The following is a 19,721-nucleotide window of genomic DNA, read 5'->3' on the forward strand; positions in this document are numbered from 1 at the left end:
AAATCATCCAAGTGCACTACATAACCAACAGTAATAGCGTATAAAAAGTACATTCTGTAAAAACTAGTACCTGGTCGGATAAGACATCTGAAAGCCAAATTCATTAATCTCATGGTGCATATTTGCATCCCTAGCTAGTGTCAAGAGAAAGTTCTGCAAAGATTTAAACAAAACAAATAGATTATCATAAGTAACAAGCCTTTGACGATATATGCTAAAAACGATAAACAATCTAGAAAAAACTTGATTAAACCAATAGTAGACACAAATAAGTAAAATCCAATCCACAGCTGATCAATTAACCATAAAGAAACAAAGAAGATACAGAAGTGAAGAAGAGTATCGCCATCCATTGATCTCTATTTAGAGTGAAATAAACCAGTAGCACATACGTAAGAACAAATCTATCAAACACTTGAAAAGCTATGTATAAGAATTAGCAAAAACACACTACCGGTTTTAGTAATCACGATGAACAGACACCTTGTAAGATGACAAAGCAATCTACAGCTCAAAATCTGCGAAACAATTCCCTATAGCACTTCCTCCATTACCTTCACTCTTCTCAAAACCATAGAAAACAAAATCAACATAGACATAGCTTAAAAGGTCTTGAACTAAAGAACCCAAGATTACATGGTATAAGATTCTAATTCTAACAATTCCCCGCCTTCACACAACGCTAGACAATGAAAAAAATAAACAACAAAAACAACAGGAAAACATGGTGAGGGCCACCAACATTTATGCAATACAACTTAGTTATATTAGGCATATGAGTCACCTATCAACCATCAAAATGGACATCGTTGCGTTAATATCTACACACAGCATTTGTATGTAGCAGGTGATGAGTTAAGTCCTGCCCTTAAAGTACAAGCTAGATTCATGGCTTCAAAAGGCAGCCTGTTGATCAAGAAATAGCGATTCTTGTATACTCTAGCCCTCATAACTCTTGGAGTCGTTAGAATCCTTATCACTTAATTGACCCTTTTTATGTAGAACAAAACAGTTCACATTCAAGCACAATAAGATCAGCTTGTGAAAATTGACCCGGACATAGAATCGAAAGAAGTAGATGTTAAAGGTTCAATGGCTCGACTCGGGTGTGGACTGAGAGTTGAGACTAGATTGATGTAATAAATATATAAAATTATTTTGAATAAGATCAAATGAAATATAATGTAATAAATATGCAACAACGATAAATTGTGACATATAAAAATAAACAAATTTCATATAAATTTTAAATTTAAAATCTTCAATCTTCATTTTAATTTCATATTAATATAAATTTAGTTTTATATAAAGTTATCAATTTTAATATAAATTATTGCTAATTTGTTTATATATTTAAATAAATTTACACCAATAGATATATTATGATTTACATTATTAAATTTAATCTATAAATTGTTCATGTTATACACTTATAATTAATAAATAGATAAAATTTAATTTTTATAGTGTCAGGGCGGAACCAGCCTTTCATCTTAGGGGGGGGCAAAATTCTTAGTAATAGACTATATAAAAAAAAAGAGGCATTAATTCAAAATGAAATCTTGTATTCCATTAATAATAGAAATTGAAATCATTACAATTTTTTCAATCTATTTTTGCATTTTTTGATAATATTATAACATCTTCATTGGGAATCAAATCAAATACATCTTTTTTCAATGTAAGGCACAAGACAATCGTTGAAGCCAATCATCACCCATCCTACTAGTAATCGATGTATTATAATTTTCATGCTGAAATGCTCTCTCTCCACCGTAGCGTAGACTGTAAGGTTAATGTAAAGTAATAGTTTGTAAACCAAGGAACACATCTTCTCTTGAACTTTAACAATCGCTTTGCAAGATCAGCAATGCTTCTTAGAGAGGAGAACTCTTCACTGGTCCGCATATCGTAATGTACGTTGCTAATTGATTTTTAAGAGCAATAACCTCAATATAGAAAAATCACTTGAATGTAGCTCGCTAGACATATCAATTCCTCGCGTCATCAATACAGCACGGAAAAGAATCATTTGGGTTTAAGCATGACATACACAGAAGTAACTCAGCACTTGATTCAGAAAAGCGATTATTTAGCTCTTGAAGTTGCATGTCAACTACTGTATAAAATAAATCAACACGATAATGATGTAGATTTGTTTTATCTTCACCTCCTCTTACTGATCGACGACGAGTTTTATATGTTTCATTCATGTTTGGAACAACAACTTCAAAAACACTACAAAAAACGTGACACTTCATCTAGTAAACCATTCCATCCATTCTCCCTTAGAAGTTGCAGTCGTTGTTTAGAAATTGATGACTTCTCGGTTGATGTGGTCCCTTCAATAGATATGATCTCGGAATCTTATCTCTATCATTTACATCATAACTCCAAATAGGAAGTCGGAGTCCTGGATCTGCTGGGAGATTGTTAAAATCAATTTCTATTCGCTCTTTCCTCTTTAAATAATGCTCCATTTCTCTAAAACCTAAAATGAAATTTATTACCAAAGAAGAGTAACCGTCAATCAAAATATTATATAAAATACGAAGTTTCTAATATATCTATAAATATTATGTTTTGTAAATGACTGTTTAAGATGAGGATGACTCCTACAATGCTAATAAACTGAAATTGAACCATCTTTGATTAGAAATCCAGGCGATTTGATAAAAAAATTCATTTAACAAAGGATATTTCCTTTATGTTTTCATTGTAAAAGATTAAGCATGAATAGAGCTTCAATTAGGTAATCTTCTTCTTCAAAAATCTAAGTATAAATCATCTACCGTAAAAATTAAATATAATTAGTCTTGAATTTGTTAGCAATTAATCTTAACATTCAAAGAAAGAAGATCAACGCATAAAAATATCTATATATTGCAAAAATGAAAGAAGATCAACGCATAAAAAAGTTGATAACTAAGTTCTTTTTCCTCTTTCAAACATACAAGAAAGTTCGCTGGTGATCGAAACTACATAGCACATTTTTCACCTATATATTGCAAAAATGAAGCTCCACAACCTGGCAATATATAGATATATATTAAAACTATTCAGGTCACCAAACACTGCTATTTCTATAGAAAAAAGTTAGGCTATCTCATTCCAGAAAGAAAACTCTAAATTCTAATCATCAGATGCTTTTTCCCTTTTCTTTCCTTCTTATTGTTCATTTCGGTATGAAAATAGATATAGCAAAAAAATTGAAGAGCCACCATGAATCCATGAAAATATGAGAAATACCACAAAGCACACATCATTTCGGTATGAATATCCATCAAAATAAATAACAAATAGAACAATCAAGCAATGTGTTCAAAAATCAAAACTGACCTAGATCTCACCGGAGGCCCTTGCGATTCACGAAGCCACGAAGGGACCCTGCCGACAGCTAAGCGGACCGCAAGCAGTGGACGAACTTGGCGAAATCCAATCTCCAGATGACCAGTTCCTCTCTTGCGCGAACGGCGAATCATCGAGACACCGAAGCCTTCCAGGCTTCCACGCAAATCACCGAAGACTTCCCGTCGTGCTATGTTCGTGGATTCGGCGGGTTAGGGCAAAGGGGGGCAAAATAAAAAATTTATGGGGTCAAGTTACTTAATTGCCCCTTTCTAATAAATTTTTTTTAAGGGGGTGCCAATTGCCCCCCCTAACCCATGAACAGTTCCGCCGGCAATTGCCCCCCCCCCCCCCCTAAACACATGAGCAGTTCCGCCCCTGCACCTAGTGATATTATTATATTAAGATATTTGCTGAAGCATTAAATATCAGCCATTTGTTCATTTTTTCCTCCCCATTCACGTGTGAGAAGCAGCTACTGTGCAGGCCATGGGATAGCGGGGAGCTGAAGGAAGCGGGCTGCTGTGTGGAGCTGAATTCTGCAACTGATTGCTGGAATTTGGTAAGACAGCAGAGTGTGTTTATGATTAGGAATTCTGCAATTAGTAAGAACAACTAGTGATGTTGTATGCTACTTTAGTTGTTGAATTAGTATGTGCTGAAATTAATGGCTGGAATTAAGTAATTCTGTAAATAATTTCTGAAATAAAGCAATTTTTGAATGCTAAATGTTACTAATGGATGAATTTCTTATATGCCGAAACCAGTTGTTGAATTCAGTAGGAAAAGGAAGAGATTAGGGAGGAGAACAGGAAATTTTTTGGGTTGAATGAGAAAGAGTGCATTTGAGGTTGTTTATAAACAAAAAATTGGCCGGGGTTTTGGAGAGCATCACCCAACTGTCTCAGAGAACGAGGTGAGATACTCAAACGATGTATAGAAAACAAGTTTTAAAATTGTGTAATTAAGCCTCGAGGCGGTCTGAGGCGTAAGCCTCACGGACACAAAATTGCGTAAATGAGAAATTAAGGGTTTTAGTAGGAGAATAATAGCAATATTCTATCTTACAATAAAAACATATAAATGATATATCAAAATAGTGGAAAGTAAAAAAATAGATGCAATAAAATCATGTCTCAAAGTACAAAATCACCAAATATTAGTTCAACAAAACTCTCAAAGTAAAAAAAAACATATAAAATGCAATCATATCCCATCACTAAATGGGTCTTCAAGGGAATCTTCTTCTCCAATTATATCTATGAATGTCATATCATCATCATCTTCAATATGACTCACTTTTCTCTTCTCTGTTCAATAAGAGAAAAGATCATTATCATGTTAATTGCTCACTTGATATAAATATAATGTGATAGCACATAAGAAGTTGTGGAATATCTTTACTTGATTGTTGTGCTGCAGAGCTAGTGGATGTGTGTGGTGTGGTACTAGTGGATGTGCCCACTTGATCTGCTACGCCCCTCAAAACATCAACATTAGATGTTCTAGCTGTAAGTCTGATAATGACAAATATGTTTCATCATCTATGAACCACTCATTATCAGATGACACATCATCACACACCAACGGGTCCCATCATCCTCCTATCTCTTAACCTCTTGTTGTGCATAATATATATGAGGGAGTTCATTCTGAGTGTTGATAGCCGATTTCTTCTCTTTGTTTGCACTTGCCTATATGTACTCCAGTTTCGCTCACACCTAGAAGAAGACAAGTGAGGCACAACACTCTTACAGCAAAACTCTGTAACTCATGAGTGGAATCACCAAATTGGATCCACTATTCAACTGTTTTCAAGAAGAAAAAAGATAATCATAATTCATAACTGAATAAATGATCTTGCATTTACCAAAACAACTATACATGGAGACCGTTTGGCAATAGTTGATTTTGCTGCATTCAGACCCAAAAAACCCTATTTATTCCGAAATAGAACAAGTTGTAAATCTGCAAGCTCCCTATCTGCCTGCTCCGGTCTTTCCATACAATGATACAGACCAAGCTTTACCTCCAGGTTTGAAGATTTCTTCTCTGAATATTGAAATTGAGAATTTAAATAATATGTCGCTGCATGTAAATGACGGTGTAACTGCACCTCCCACCGAGCATCAATGATATCTCAAATCTCTCTATAACTTGCCTCCTCTCCTCCCAAGTTGTGTGCAATCAACTCGTTGGCCTCATCCATAGCATTATAAATAAAACCCATAGCTGGGTTCTTCTCTGCATCCACTAAGCGTAGTACTTGCACTAAGGGTCTCGTATTCAATATGGCATAGGTCACAGTAGCCCAAAATTTATCATTCAGAATAATCTTCTTATTTCCTTCTCCTCACTTTTCTTCCCCCAAACAGAGTTAAGTCATTCAGTTGATATAAACATTGCTTCCAAAGGTTGCCTCACTTCCATCAGGCTCTGCAGTGTCAAATAGGATGTGGCAAACCTATAGATTTACAGTGCACAAATGTAAGAACTAAGAACATACAGTAGGAATGATTTGCAATGTACAAATTTAAGAACAAACCTAGTGGTTGCAGGGCGAATGATTCCCTTCTTTGAAAACTTTCTCATCAAGCTTAAGACTCATGAGTGATTGTAGATGAACTTTGTAATCTTCTTCGCCGTAGAAAGAGCACTCTTGTGCTGAGATAAGTCACCAAGATCCTCCAAAATGAGATCGATACAATGTGCTGCGCAGGGTGTATAATATAGGTGTGTCCTCTTCTCCATCAACATCTGACCAACTGCTTTGTATGCACTGGCATTATCAGTCACTACCTGGACAACCAATTGCTCCCCAATCTCCTCAATAACCCTATCAAGTAAATTGAAAATGAATGTAGCATTTTTCACTTCATCTGAAGCTTCAACCGATCGTAAAAACACCGTGTCGTAGGGATTGTTGATAAGGATGTTAATCAAGCTCCTAATCTTCATGTCAGACCATCCATCTGACATTATGGTTACACCAGTCTCAATCCATGTCCTTTTAATCTCATCAATGCTACGATCTGTGTTCAGCAGCTCCTCTTTTAAAATCCATGTTCGCAAGTCATACATAGAAGGTGTCTTCAACCCTCTCCCATACAACCCTACAGACCGCAGCATATTGAAGTAGGCAGGCGACGTAGCAACATTAAAAGGTATGGCATTTTCAAAAAAAAATCTCTCAATATCCATGCAAACCTGCCGTCGAGTCTCTCTAATATCGGCCGCAAGCATCATTTGTGCTTGTCCTCTATCCTCTTCTGGATTAGTCATATACTGATACATAGGACCCCATGCATCTCTGCTATGTATAGTGGAGGAAGAGCCCTTTCCACTCTCGCTCCCAAAGTAAGCGCCATGTTCAACCCTATCATCAAATTGCTCCTGTTGCAAGTGTTTTGCCGTGGTACTTTTCTTCATATAAGCAATAATTTCCTCCACCTTTTCCAGCACATTTGCACACGGTGCCACGTTTTTATGCGAGTATGATAAGTGTTCCTTCATGCGGGTAACACCTCCATTCACCACTTTTCGCAAAAATTGTATTTCAAATAAGCAAAGCTCTTCTCTCTGCCGCCTATGTCAACTTGTACACTATATTTCCAAGAAGAGTCCCTCTGCAATGACGAAGACCCCTTTTCCTTGCCTCTAACCATGATCTCTAATGAAAGAATCCAAAATCACACAAAATAATTCAAAAAATCAAAAACCCTAGAATTTATTTCACTTGAAAAATATAACCAAAAATAAAAAAAAAATACCTAAAATCATTTGTGGACTTCTCCTACAAGGCGGACGGACACTTCAAGTTCGCCGGAGAGAGGCGGCGCCGGCGTGAGAGGCGGCGGGAAGGGTGGTCGACCGTGCGGGAGGCTCTCGGTTTCGCGACCTGGAGCTTACGGGCAAGGAATTATCGGGATATGCTTGGATCCGATCGGGTATAAGGGAAAAAATGCTCATTTTAAGTAGGTGGGACCATTTGGATGAGGCGTACGCCTCACCCATAACTGCGCAATTGAGGCACGCCTCACACAGGGTGAGGTGTACGCCTCGACCAGGGTCCAAATTGCGTGCGCCTCGAGGCGCCTTTGGGAAGAATTGCGCAGAGGCGCGCCTCTTGTTGTGCAATTTTAAACAGAGATATTAGAAAATATTATAAATTTTATTCATTTGCAAATTCATATTTGTTATGTTTATTTCAACATTTATTTCAATTTACTCCACTTTATTCATATATGTGAATTGTTGAATCACTAAGTAGTAACAATTACATTAGTACGGTATGATTATGAAAATGGAAGAGAGTATAAAAGCGAAATAAATCATATATGGAGAATGGGCCCGCACAGGTAAAGATGAAAGACCTGACGAGATAAGACTAAATTATCTAAATTATAAAAGTTGGGAATTCGGATCCAACCTTGAATGAGAGAGTAGCTTCAATTCTAAAAGTTGGTAATTCAGACCCAACATTGAATTAGAAAGATGAAAAAATGCAAAAAAACTTAAAGCCATCATATGACTTGCCTAAAGGTATTGAACAGTAAACAAGATAGAATGTAATGTTATGCATTTCTTATACAATATTGAATTTCAATATGTTTTAAATTAATTGTCAAAATGTTATTATTATTTATTGTATATTATTTGCGTATTTCAGTGAGCTCTAGCTTATTAGCAGCTGTTGTACTGCAGGAAATGTGAAGGAGCCTATAGGGCACTAGAAGGAAAGGGATGAATGGATGATTATCCTTTTTTATGTATATATGTTTTGGTTGTACATAGAGGTCCAAGGAGAGGTATAAAAACTTTTGGGGAATGTAAATAAATTTTAAAAATTTTAGTAAAACTTTGTATTTCTTTTTAGATGTGCATTATATTTTAGATATATTACATGCTTCAAGTTGTTAAGTGTAAAGCTTGGTATGTTAGGAGAATCTGAATAGATTATTTTTTACTCATCGGATTCTGATATGATATAAGTAGTTCATAATGGGTGTCAATAAGAAGAGGTCTGTTTAGATTTTCCTTCTCTATTACACTCCAAGTTGACTGTAGGGTGTGACAAAATGTGTATGATGGTATAATGAAAAATCTCTAATCAAAATCACAAATAGTTTCAATCATGGACTCTAAAACAACCTTTAATCAACTTTCATGAAACATGATTATATAAGGAGAGAGAAGCCATATAAGACATCAAGTAACATTGTATGCCTTTCTTCCTAGTACCATGATTGGTCTAAAAAAAATACATTAAAGCGGATTGGATTAATCTCCACCTTATTGATTATAATGAAATTAGACTTGATGCATTGGAAGATAACTTGGTACCCTTTGAAAGCCCTTGTTGATATTTCATTGCTAAAGAAATCACAAAAGAAGATATAGACCTACAATAACCTATAGGAATCAAAACAGACTTTGAACCAACTAAAATTATAAAGAACTTCACATACCTTAGCTAGAGCCTTCTCTAACGAGAGAAACTGGAGTGGTAATTTTAGCAACAGAGGATTTAATAATAGGTATTTCCTAAGTAATAGTTAGTGGAACATCAGTATTGGATATTGTTTTAACATCTTGTTCGAGTACTTTCACAATTCTTACTGACATCATTAGCACCATACTCTCTGGTTGAAACTTGAAATATCATTTCAGAATGACATGCAGGAAGCAATTCCCTAGGAAGGATGTGGAACAATGTTATAGAAGTCCTAGTCATGTGCTCAATTGAAGAAGAGATAGCCCCGTACAACCCTTCCCAAAGCACAATGATGGGGACATCAGATCGTTGAGAGTCTATTAGAGACGTGGCCGTCGATCTACGGCCATGATTGAGTCATTGAATTTCTGAGTTGTTTTATGTATTTTCTTATTTATGATGTCATATTGTACTTATTTTATTAGTTTGTTTTATTAGTTTCCCGTTGTACCATTTTTATTAAGGGAGGTCGTATGTAAGCCCTAGGGGCATTGTCGTTCTTTTATTTTTGTGAGTCGTTGTACGAGGCTATTTATAGCCCTAGTGTTCTTCTTATGAGATTAATGAATGATTGATTACAAATTTTTTTTCTCTTTGTTTGAGTTCTCTTGGAGCATGAGAGTTTGGAGTGAGATCCCTAGAAGAAGGAGAATCGTGCATAGCCCACCAAACTTGACGAATCGGGTTCGTGTTTTTATTATCTATCTTTTCTTTTTCCCCCCTCAACCACCGTCGGCTCCATCTTTCACTCTCTCTCCCACGGCACAAAGCTCCACCCACCGCTTGAGCCTCTGCCCCCCTCTTCCCACCGTCCCCACCTCCTTCCCCTCGACGCCCCACCACCACCACAACCGCCGGTCCACCCTCTTCATCAAGCCGCCCGCCCCCCACCCCTCTTCCCATCTTACTTAGCTGAACCCCCCCCCCCCCCCCCATGCCCCACCTCGTAATTTCTTTCCTAAAAATAAAGCTTCTCCTATTGGAATTAAATCAAAGCCACTCTCCCCTCTCTCTCTCTCTCGCCAATCCCTTCCCTCTATATTAACACCTCTTTCCCCTCTAGGAATTAAATTCAAACTTAATTCCTAAATCCCTTTCAATTAGAAATCTAAAATTTATTTCATATTTTTAATTTGTTCTTTCCCTCTTAACCTACTTCTCCTCTTCCCAAACCCCCCTCCCTTGACCAGCCATACTTCTTCATCTCCACTTCAAGTTTAAGAGAAACTTCTTTCTCTCTAACAGAGTTCCAAGGTTACTAGAGATCTTCGAAGGCGACCGTCATCCAGCATTCATGAATGGCCGATCCAGATCTTGATTACGGCCTCTCTTACGACGAGCACGTATTTGTTTGCATCTTGCACTCGACCTTCTTCGACATTAATCCGCGCATCGATCACACCGTAGAAGAATACGTAGAGTGTATCAAAGACACCTTGGTCAAAGCTATTGAAGAACAACTTGGTACCGTCCAGTGGAGGATTGCATCTGATCCTTGACAAAGGTCTTCTAATCTTCCTCTTCTTATATTTCTTTAAGTCTAAACATCTTCCTTGTGATTTGATTTTAGTCATGAAGATCGTGTTCGCCTAATTCTGCCGAGCTTAATAAACGTAGGGGATTGAGTGCACTTCATTTGTTTCTAATCTTATTGTTAGAAGAAGGATTTTCATTGAAAGCTATTATATTTGCATAATATTGATTTCCTATGTTGTTTTGATGATTCAAAGCTCTTGATGTGCAACTTGGCCTAAACGGAAGTGACTGCTCTTACGTTTTATTTTATCGTTTTTATTTGCTAATTGTTCTAATTGTTATTACTCTAATCAATAAATCGTGCAAGCACTTTTCAAAATCATTTCAAGCATTGTAGTCCTACATCACACAAACTAAAATTATCCTACCAATTCAAACACCACTTTCAAAACCTTAAATACTATAAATAGCCAAAAACGCCCTCACCGCCACCTCCCAAACGTCAAACTCCCCAACATATCCTTTATTGAACTATACCACCCATCCCATACGAGTCATTCCAGTTATTTTTTTCCCTAAGCTTTCTCCACATAGAGCTCATGCTACCTCCAAAGTTGTCACTTGCCATCAGTCAATGCTAAGATAATTGTGCCACATGCACTTCAATATTGTCCTGAGTTCAAAACCTTTTAATCTGATATTAGAATCTCATCAAGGAAATCATCATCCAAGACGCAAGCCTAAGCCAAAGATCCTTAAAGTTAATCACCCCCTACCCCTTTCCTTTTATGACATAGTTGCCACCATCAACTCATTAGAAGAAGATTCTTTTAAGGTATGGAAAATGGTGTAAAAGGATCTAGGATTGAATAATATATTCAATCATAACACCTAACATGATGTGATGTATCAAAGTGGTCGGGGTGCTTTTGTTTTAAGCATTATATTTAGTTTTTATTAGTTTAAGGTCTTCATACCATTAACATGCATTAAGAAGTCCCTCTGCTATAAATAGAAGAGGAAGGATTACTAAGGGCTCAATGTTGGCCAAGTCCCTCCTTCCCCTCTTACATTGCCCTCTAACTCCTCTTCTTTATCACTAATCTCCTCTACTTATCCTAAAATCTAGCCAACAGCATGTAACAGCACCTCCGCCTCACCAACCTCCTTTGAAACATAGGGAAAATCACAATGGAAACCGTTTCCTCCCCGCCATTTATTTTTTCCATGCATGTATTGGTATTGGAATGGTTCATAAAATGCATAAGCATGCATCGCACACTCAATCCATGGATGTGTCCTACATCACATCTTATCATTACCCTGCAGGAAAAGTTCTCAACCAAATATTCTAATCATCCAATAAATCATTCATAGTGAAAATGTATGTTTATTCAATCAAACTTTCTTCACTCAAGAAATCATTACCTTGTCAAGTCCATTCATTGAGTTAACTTGTTTGCGTTGTCGTACAAATAAAAGACACTATATCATAACATGCAACACCTCTATACAAAACAATGATTAAATATTCCAATAAAATAAAGGAGGGGTTAGTTTTAGTTCTCCAAATCCTTGGAGGAGATTAAAGAAAAAAAATATTCAACTATAGTTTCCAATAAAGAATAAATGCACAAATTATGAACTTTAAAGGAGATGTTTCCAAATATGTAGATGGCTCCAAGAAATTCAAAGAAAAAGGAGAAGATGCATGTGATAAACATGGAATATCATGGAATATAATTGAAAATAAAGTTGTATTATTACATATTTACCTGACTTCTTGAAGTTTAGTATGTGCCTTCGTATTTCATCTATTTTGCCCCAACCACAACTAAGTGGTTCTATATGGAGATATATACCAGAAATGCGAGGATCATATGCTGCTTTTACTAAATTTTCACAAATTTGAGGCAAGGACAAACCAGAGGAAAAGCGGCTGCTAAGTTGATCCGTTATCTGCACCAAATTACATTTATCCAAACAAAAATCAATTAAAAATGCTAAGAGAAAAAACTAATTATTAATACAAATTCAATAATTTCATTAAAATCGAGGCTCATATTTCAAAAGCACCAGAATCCCAATTCCCAAGCTATCAAAGAAATACCATCATGCTCCTCGCTTTCTTTACGTAGCTAGGTCGTAGAACTAATAAAAGATCCATATTGAATAATGAAAATATAATTTTCTTGGAATTTTCTCTGCATGGCTCGACATGAGAAAGGTAGTGTGTAAAGAATCCAAAGAAAAGAGATAGCTCATAGTAACTCATTATGCATTCTTTTACCAAAAATAATGGCGTTATTTCCCTTTCCATAGAAATCCACATTACAAAGACTTTACAGAGAGATTGCTATGGTTGCAAATGAATCAGGTGAAGCTGAGTACTGCCTTGTCCAAATTTATTCAACATTTTTTTTTATTTGAGTTGAAGGTACCGCGTGAACATAACCTAAGTTTAAAAATTCGGTTCAAATGTATTTATTCATCCTCTTATCAAATTTAAGTCACAACAGAGTTTTAACCAATATTGAATAATAAATAAACATTCTCATCAGCACAAATGAGCAATTGGTTCAATATTTAAACTGTTCGGGTATTTATATAAACGCAAGCTAGCCTTATACAAAGTAGTATCAATATGTTCATCTCATGCACTAGCAATTGCTAATTTATTTAGCAAAAAATTGAAACCAACCCGACCGCGGAGCTTTATTGAGAGCACACTGCCCTTCTTCACCCGTTCCCATGGAAGAGCAAACACCATCCGCAACTTCACCATGGCCTTCATCCACCAACCGAACTCCACCATCTCGAATTCCCCCGTAGGGTACTCCCCCGCCTTGCCGGCCATTTCATTTACTGAATCAGAAGAAGGAGAAGACGGAAGAAGAGGAGAAGAAGGAGCTCCATCCTCAACCCCATTCTCGCTGAGCACCTTCTCATCCTCGCCTTCCTTGGTCGGAGATGACTCGATCGCGCGGACTGGGAAGAGGAGGCGACGATCGGAGTTGGGAGCGCGAAGGGCGGTGCGAGGAGTGGCGGGGAGTAGGGTGGGAAGAGAGGAAATGTGAAGGGCGGGAAGAGAGGGGGGTTGGAGAAAGAGAGTAGAGAACTTCCTGCCGCGGCTCAGGACTTGGAATCCATGCGACGGTTTTAGAAGGATAATTTTTGACATTCTTGCGACGCGATTTCTCCGGCCAATACTATCGGAAGAAGGAAAGGACCAACCGTGGATACGATCGGGTTTGAAGGTGCGGCGGCGGGTGTGGAGAAAGACAAGGTTAATCGTCTGCCACGGGACCAAAAGTGCGTTCGGGGGTTTGGCGCTTTTTTTTTCCCAGGCATTTTTCACGATGATAAGTAATATTTTATGAATGAATCTACATTACTATTATTAAAAAATAATAATTTTCTTCCACTTAAATTTTGGTCATTCGTTTTCTTTCATCTAAAATAATTTTGTACCTTTATTATATTATTGTTGCAGGTTAGATTATATGCGGCGGTAGAGTTAGAAATTTTCGTCTGAGCGTTGTACGAATATCTAGCACACACAAACAGAAGATAAAAGAACACCAGGATTTTTACGTGGAAACTCGGAAAGGGAAAAAATCGTGGGGCCTCGCCCAGTTAAAATGGTTCCACTAGTGTTTTGTTTGAGCTACAAGAGGCCGACTCGTCCACAAAGTGAAGACGATCAAATTACAACGAATCTCTTCTAAGTTGAGATTTAATTACAAAGTTGAGCAGAGTTATGGCTTCACTGAGGAGATTGGGCAGAATTCAAGTATCGTTCGAAAGTTGGACTGAATTCCGGCGTCGAGCAAGACTTTTATGTCGCTTGGGAAGAATTTCGATGTCACTCGAGTGTCTGGCCGAACTCCGGCGTTGTTCGGGAGGCGGGAAGAATTCCAACGGTGGTCGAGGATGAGCTATTTCCTCTTGTGCTTCTCTTCTCTTCTTCTCTCTTTCTTGCTTGTGTCCCCCCTTATGAGAAATGAGGGGTCTATTTATAGTTTTTATGGAGTAACATGACTCGTAAATAGGTGTAAGATCAGGGGAAAATATAGAGTGGCTGAATGTACGACTGATATTGAATCCTTTGATCGTGCACCGTTGATAACTCAAATTTTTTTGAATTAAGACATTTGAAGATCTTAGTGATGTCAGATTTTGGCGATCTTGGGCTCGTTGGATTCGTCTCGTCGAGCCATTCGATTCAACTATAAGCTCGTTAAAATCGAAGACCGTTTGATAACTCAAATTGTGACAAGCTTTCCAACAGCACTTCAGGCGCTTGATTTGGGCTCAGATTGAGTTGAATTTAGTGTCGTTGGGTTCGTATTTCTGAGACGCTCAGTTTTACTATAAGCTCGATGAAATCAGAGTTCAGGTGCTCCCGAATTTAATTTTTGAAGTTTACAGTTTGATTTTGCTTCGAATTCGTGCTCGATAAAGATAATTTTTTTTGAATATATCAGTTGCCGCCCTATTTTCAGACGTCGTAGCTCTAGGAGTCCGAAAATACGTATCACAAATTTTGGAGAATTTTCTCGAGTAATCCAAAATCGATCTTGCATATTGGAGCTTCGAATGGATCTAAAAGTGCCAAAATTAATTCCGGGGCGTCGAAAAACGGTCCCGGGGACCCCAAAAACGTTCGATTTGGTCTTCCGAGGGCGAAAATCGGGCCCGGAATGGATTGGGCAGCCGAACCGGCCGAACTGGCAGCCGCCGCCGCTGCCGATGGCAAGGAACCGTCTGCCCACGTGTCGCGGAACCGCCTACGCCAACGGAACCACCGCCTGCGGCCGCTACGGCCTCCCGCACCTGCGTGCCGCGCCGCCTGCGCTCGTGCCTATTCGCTAAGAGCCGCGATCCACGTGTTGCGCCCGCGGATCCGTTCTGGTTTTCGGTGGCGAATTGCTGCCACCGCCTTAAGCGGACCCACCAACGTTAAAAAACCTAATTTTGGCCTTTTTTTCTCGTGAAAAATCCCAAAAAATCCTAAAAAAAAAAATTGAAAATAATTAGATAAATTTAAGAAATTTGAAAATGCCAAAAACTGCCCTCTTCTCCCTCAAGGCCTTTAGAAAAATTGCACATTCTCTTCGTCTCCCTCTGGCTCTCTACAGTTAAAGCTTTCTGCTGTTTTTAAGTAGTTGATTATCCCTACTCGACCCAGTGCTCCTCCTCTTGTATAGAAGTTGGAGACTTCTCCCCCTCCTCTTTCTTTCTCCCCCATTTATCTTCATACTCTAGAGGCTTTACGCTATCTTTTGTAGGTGATTTTTCCTACTCGGATTTGCACCCCTCTTTAGTAAAGGAATAAAAATGGGTGATCACGCATACACAAAAAATCCTTCCGCCAAAGAAGATCATCCTGTCGCCCGTTCTGAGGGTGCGAAGAAGACTCACAAGGCGCCAAAGATTGATGATATTATCTCCGCCATCACTGACAATTCCTTCATTTCTTTTAGGAAAAAAAATCCATTTTCCTAACGATTTGGTGATGAAGGTACCAGCAAAATCTGATCGTGCCTGCTTTCCTCCCCCGAGATATGTGACGGTGTACGAATTTAATTTGCGAGCGGGGCTACGGTTTCCACCATCTCCTAAATTGGTTGACATTCTAACGATCTGTGTAGTGAGTTTATCTCAATTCTCCTACAAGGCCATGTCGATCGTAATGGGCCTGATTGTGCTTTTTAGATACCGTAGAGTGGTGTTTTCTTCAGAATGTATTTCTCGGATGGGGCATCTATTTAGTGATACGCAGGGTCGTATCTCCTTCAGATCCAAGTTGTTGGATATTCGCACTCGAGACCCGTCGAAAGATTGGATTAGCATTTTTTGTGCAAACTGGTTGGAGTATTCAAGAAAAATGGGGAAAGTTTGAGGAGTTACCCGTCCCCCTTCATATCGGAGCAGAAGATTTATTGAAGATTCTGAAGCTTCATTATATTAATGCCCTATGTTATGAGGTTCATTATTTGAGTAGATACATAGATGAAGAATATTTATTTAAGGTGGGATTATCTACTCAAGCAGGAAGATCGCATGCACAAATGCTGAAGAAATATGTGAAAGTTCCAGAGGCCCAAAAAGGCCAATCCAAGCGACCAGAGAGTGAGGGAGATCTACAGGCGTCCAAGAAGAAGAAGGCGAATGAAATTTTGACAGTCACCAACAAAGGTCCTCGTTTCTCTCAATCCAAGATATACATTCCATAATATGTTTTGAAACATAAGTGCATTGATTGCCGACGAGCTGATGAGTTGTCAGTTCATTCTTTCTATTTTCCTTTTGTATGTATATATATACACTTTTAAAGGATATATTTCTCACTTGTTACTTCATTTGGAACAGCAACTTGAGAAGATTAAATCCTTCGATGACTGGAACGACGAATTCGTGAATGTTAAATACCTTCAGAGGGAATACAAGAAGAAATATGATGGTAAAGTGAAGGAGATGAAGGCGGTGGAGGATCAACTTGATCAGTGTAGAGCAGAGTTGGTAAACAGGATCACTTCGGCTTCCTCCCAGAATGAGCGGATGGATCGTCTACATATAGAATTGGTGGAGGCACAGACGATGAACAACCAATAATTGAGAGATCAGCAAATCCTTGAAGCTGAGAATAAGAGGCTCCAGAGTATGTTGTCAGAGAAGGAAGCTCAGTAGTCACCGTCTACAGCCATATAAGAGTTCAAGAAATTTTATGCCTTCAAGATAATTATTGAGGATCATATTCAGGAGGCTCGTAATCATATTTATGATGTGGAGGTGAAAACTTTGGAGGCGGAGTGCGTAGAGGATGGCTTCATCAGAGGTTTTATGAAGGGCGTTCGTGGAGTGCAGTGTAAGACTGGAGCAGAGATCGAGGGTTTGACTCCTAGCCATGCTTCTGGTGACCCTTCTCCAGACTCTGGTGGTGAAGAGTTAGAGAGTGAGTTGCAGCATGTTTTTTTCTTTAGACGATGACGAGGACAATATTGAGATCCTGTAGGATTGTTCTGATGTTGTCTATATCACTTTTGTTTTCCTTATAGTGATTATATATGTGTTTCTGGTGTTGGTGTTTTCATATGATGTACTTTATGTTTCAGTGATTTATATAAAAATATATTTCTCTTTTCGCATGCATATGAAATTGATTCTACTTTATTTCAATGAGAAATATTTTGACAGCCTCTTCTGACTTAAGTGATTGCGAGAGATATCCTCCTTAAATATATTGACCTATCCGAGGTTGTTAATCAAAGAATTTGCTTGATGATTTTAACCTATATGGAAGAGGTCGGATTGAATCCCCCTGTGATTGATCTTTCAGTGATTGAGATACAATGTAGCTTGTATATTTCTCGAATCATGAGAAAAGAGTTTGAGGATAATAGATAATATCACAATAAAGGAAACATCATATTACTGTATTATGTAAGACAGTACAACAATTCCCTAATAAAACTTTAGGGATACAGATAAAGCATTCTTCTACAATAAAAAAACAAAGGGGCATATGAAAACTTAAAATATACAAAGCATAACTACTTGAGGGGACATAACGCAAGACAAATACTATGAACAACATCACACCAAACAAATAGTAGTATCAACTCCTACTGATAGTATTTGCAAAGGTTTCCCACATTCCAAGTTCGGGAGAGCATTTTTCCACTAGCATCATTCAGTTTGAAGGTTTCAGGCTTGACCATAGTCGCCACCAAGTAAGGACCTTCCCATAGGGGGGAGAGCTTTTTGCGCTGAGGTCCTTTTCTAGCGGCTTCGATGCTTCACAGAACTAAGTCCCCACTGGAGATAGGTCGAGGTTTCACTCTCCGATTGTAGTGACGAGCAATTAGCGGGTGGTATGCAGCAGTCCGAAGTGAAGTTTTATCTCTTACTTCAGGAAGGAGATCTAAATTTGTCCTGAACCTCTCTTTGTTGTTATTGCAGTCAAAAGTCTGAACTCTGTTGCTCACGACTCCAATATCAATCGGCATGACTACTTCTGTATCGAAATAGAGGTTATATGGGGTTTCTCTTATAGGAGTTCTGGCAGTGGTCCGATAAGCCCAAAGGACATTAGGGAGTTCTTCAGCCCATTGCCCCCCCAGCTTTTCCTAGGCGTGTATTCAACCCTTTCAGAATCGTTCAATTTGTGACCTCCGTTTGCCCATTTGCTTGAGGATGGGTAACAACTGTGTGGAGCAGCTGAATATGAAAATCTTTACAAAAAGATGTAAAGATCTATCCAATAAACTGTGTCCCATTGCCAGTACTGACTCTTACATGAATGCCAAAGCGACAGATTATATTATTTCATAAGAATTGCTTGGCATTTGCTTCAGTAATTTTTGCCAAAAGGTTCTGCCTCTACCTATTTGGTGAAGTAATATACTGTTAGGATAATGAATTTTCGTTGTCTAGAGGCTATAGGGAAGGGTCACATTATATCAATTCCCTATTGGGCAAAAGGCCAGGGGCTCTGAAGTGATGCAAGTTTCAGAGCAGGTGTATGGGTGAGATTGGAATGCAACTGACAGTTTTTGCACTTTTGTGTAAACTCAAGTGCGTCATGTTTCATTGTAGGTCAATATAATCTATATCTCATACTTTTATAAGTCAATGCTCTTCCTACCAGATGTTCTCCGCATACTCCTGAATGAACTTCTAGGAGCACGTAATCAGCTTTTGAAGGTGAGAGACACTTGAGATATGGTCCGGTGAAGGCGCACATATACAACTCACTATTAATAAATGGTGAATTTTGCTGCTCGTCTTCGAAGTCTTGTTGCAGTCATGGGTTCTTCAGGCAGTACCCCATATTGTAGAAAAGACAAGATGGGATCGATCCAAGACGCCTATCTTGGTTCATCGATTGATTGTATGACCCACAGACCTTGAATACTTGAAAAGTGGACCTCCTCAATACACTTTCTCTTGTATATGTCTCATGTTGTTGATGTAGCAGGTTTGGAAAGAGCGTCTGTTCTCGTACTTTGCTATCAGAGAACATGTATGATCTGATGCTCTCTTATACGGGCTAAGAGTAAATTTACAATGCTGCAGTAATGGGCCAGTTGTGGATTGTGGATGTCGAACTCCCCCTCCACCTGAGAGGCGACTAGTTGGAAATCAATGTGGACTATTAAGTTATGGACCTCATAGTCAATTGCTAGTATCAATCCAGCGATAAGGGCCTCGTACTCCGCTGTATTGTTTGTTGCTAGAAACTTGAGTCGAAGCCTATATTCAAGAGTAACTTTTCGGGTTCGGGTCAACCCAACACGACCCGAAATCGGGTGCCAACATGTGCGATTGGCCTGGACACGGCAGCTGTCCAGCTTGGCTAGCCCTTACGGCTCACGCGGGCCTGGACACGGTCACGCGC

At 38.5% G+C, this 19,721-nt stretch overlaps 1 protein-coding gene across 1 annotated transcript in view; it reads right to left on the bottom strand.

Annotated features, from left to right (window-relative positions):
- LOC110113418 (serine protease SPPA, chloroplastic) overlaps positions 1–13,553 on the bottom strand; it is a 66,433-nt gene extending 52,880 nt beyond the window's left edge. Inside the window, exons 1-2 of the mRNA XM_028692142.1 lie at positions 13,020–13,553; positions 12,094–12,277 (exon numbers count right to left, since the gene is read on the bottom strand). Of these exons, the coding sequence (XP_028547975.1) occupies positions 12,094–12,277; positions 13,020–13,499 (664 nt within the window). The 5' untranslated portion in view covers positions 13,500–13,553. The remainder of the gene's footprint in view (positions 1–12,093; positions 12,278–13,019) is intronic.
- Between the last annotated feature and the right edge of the window lie 6,168 nt (positions 13,554–19,721).

This window comes from Dendrobium catenatum, unplaced genomic scaffold (assembly GCF_001605985.2).
Source record: "Dendrobium catenatum unplaced genomic scaffold, ASM160598v2 fragScaff_scaffold_156, whole genome shotgun sequence".
Lineage (NCBI taxonomy): Eukaryota > Viridiplantae > Streptophyta > Magnoliopsida > Asparagales > Orchidaceae > Dendrobium > Dendrobium catenatum.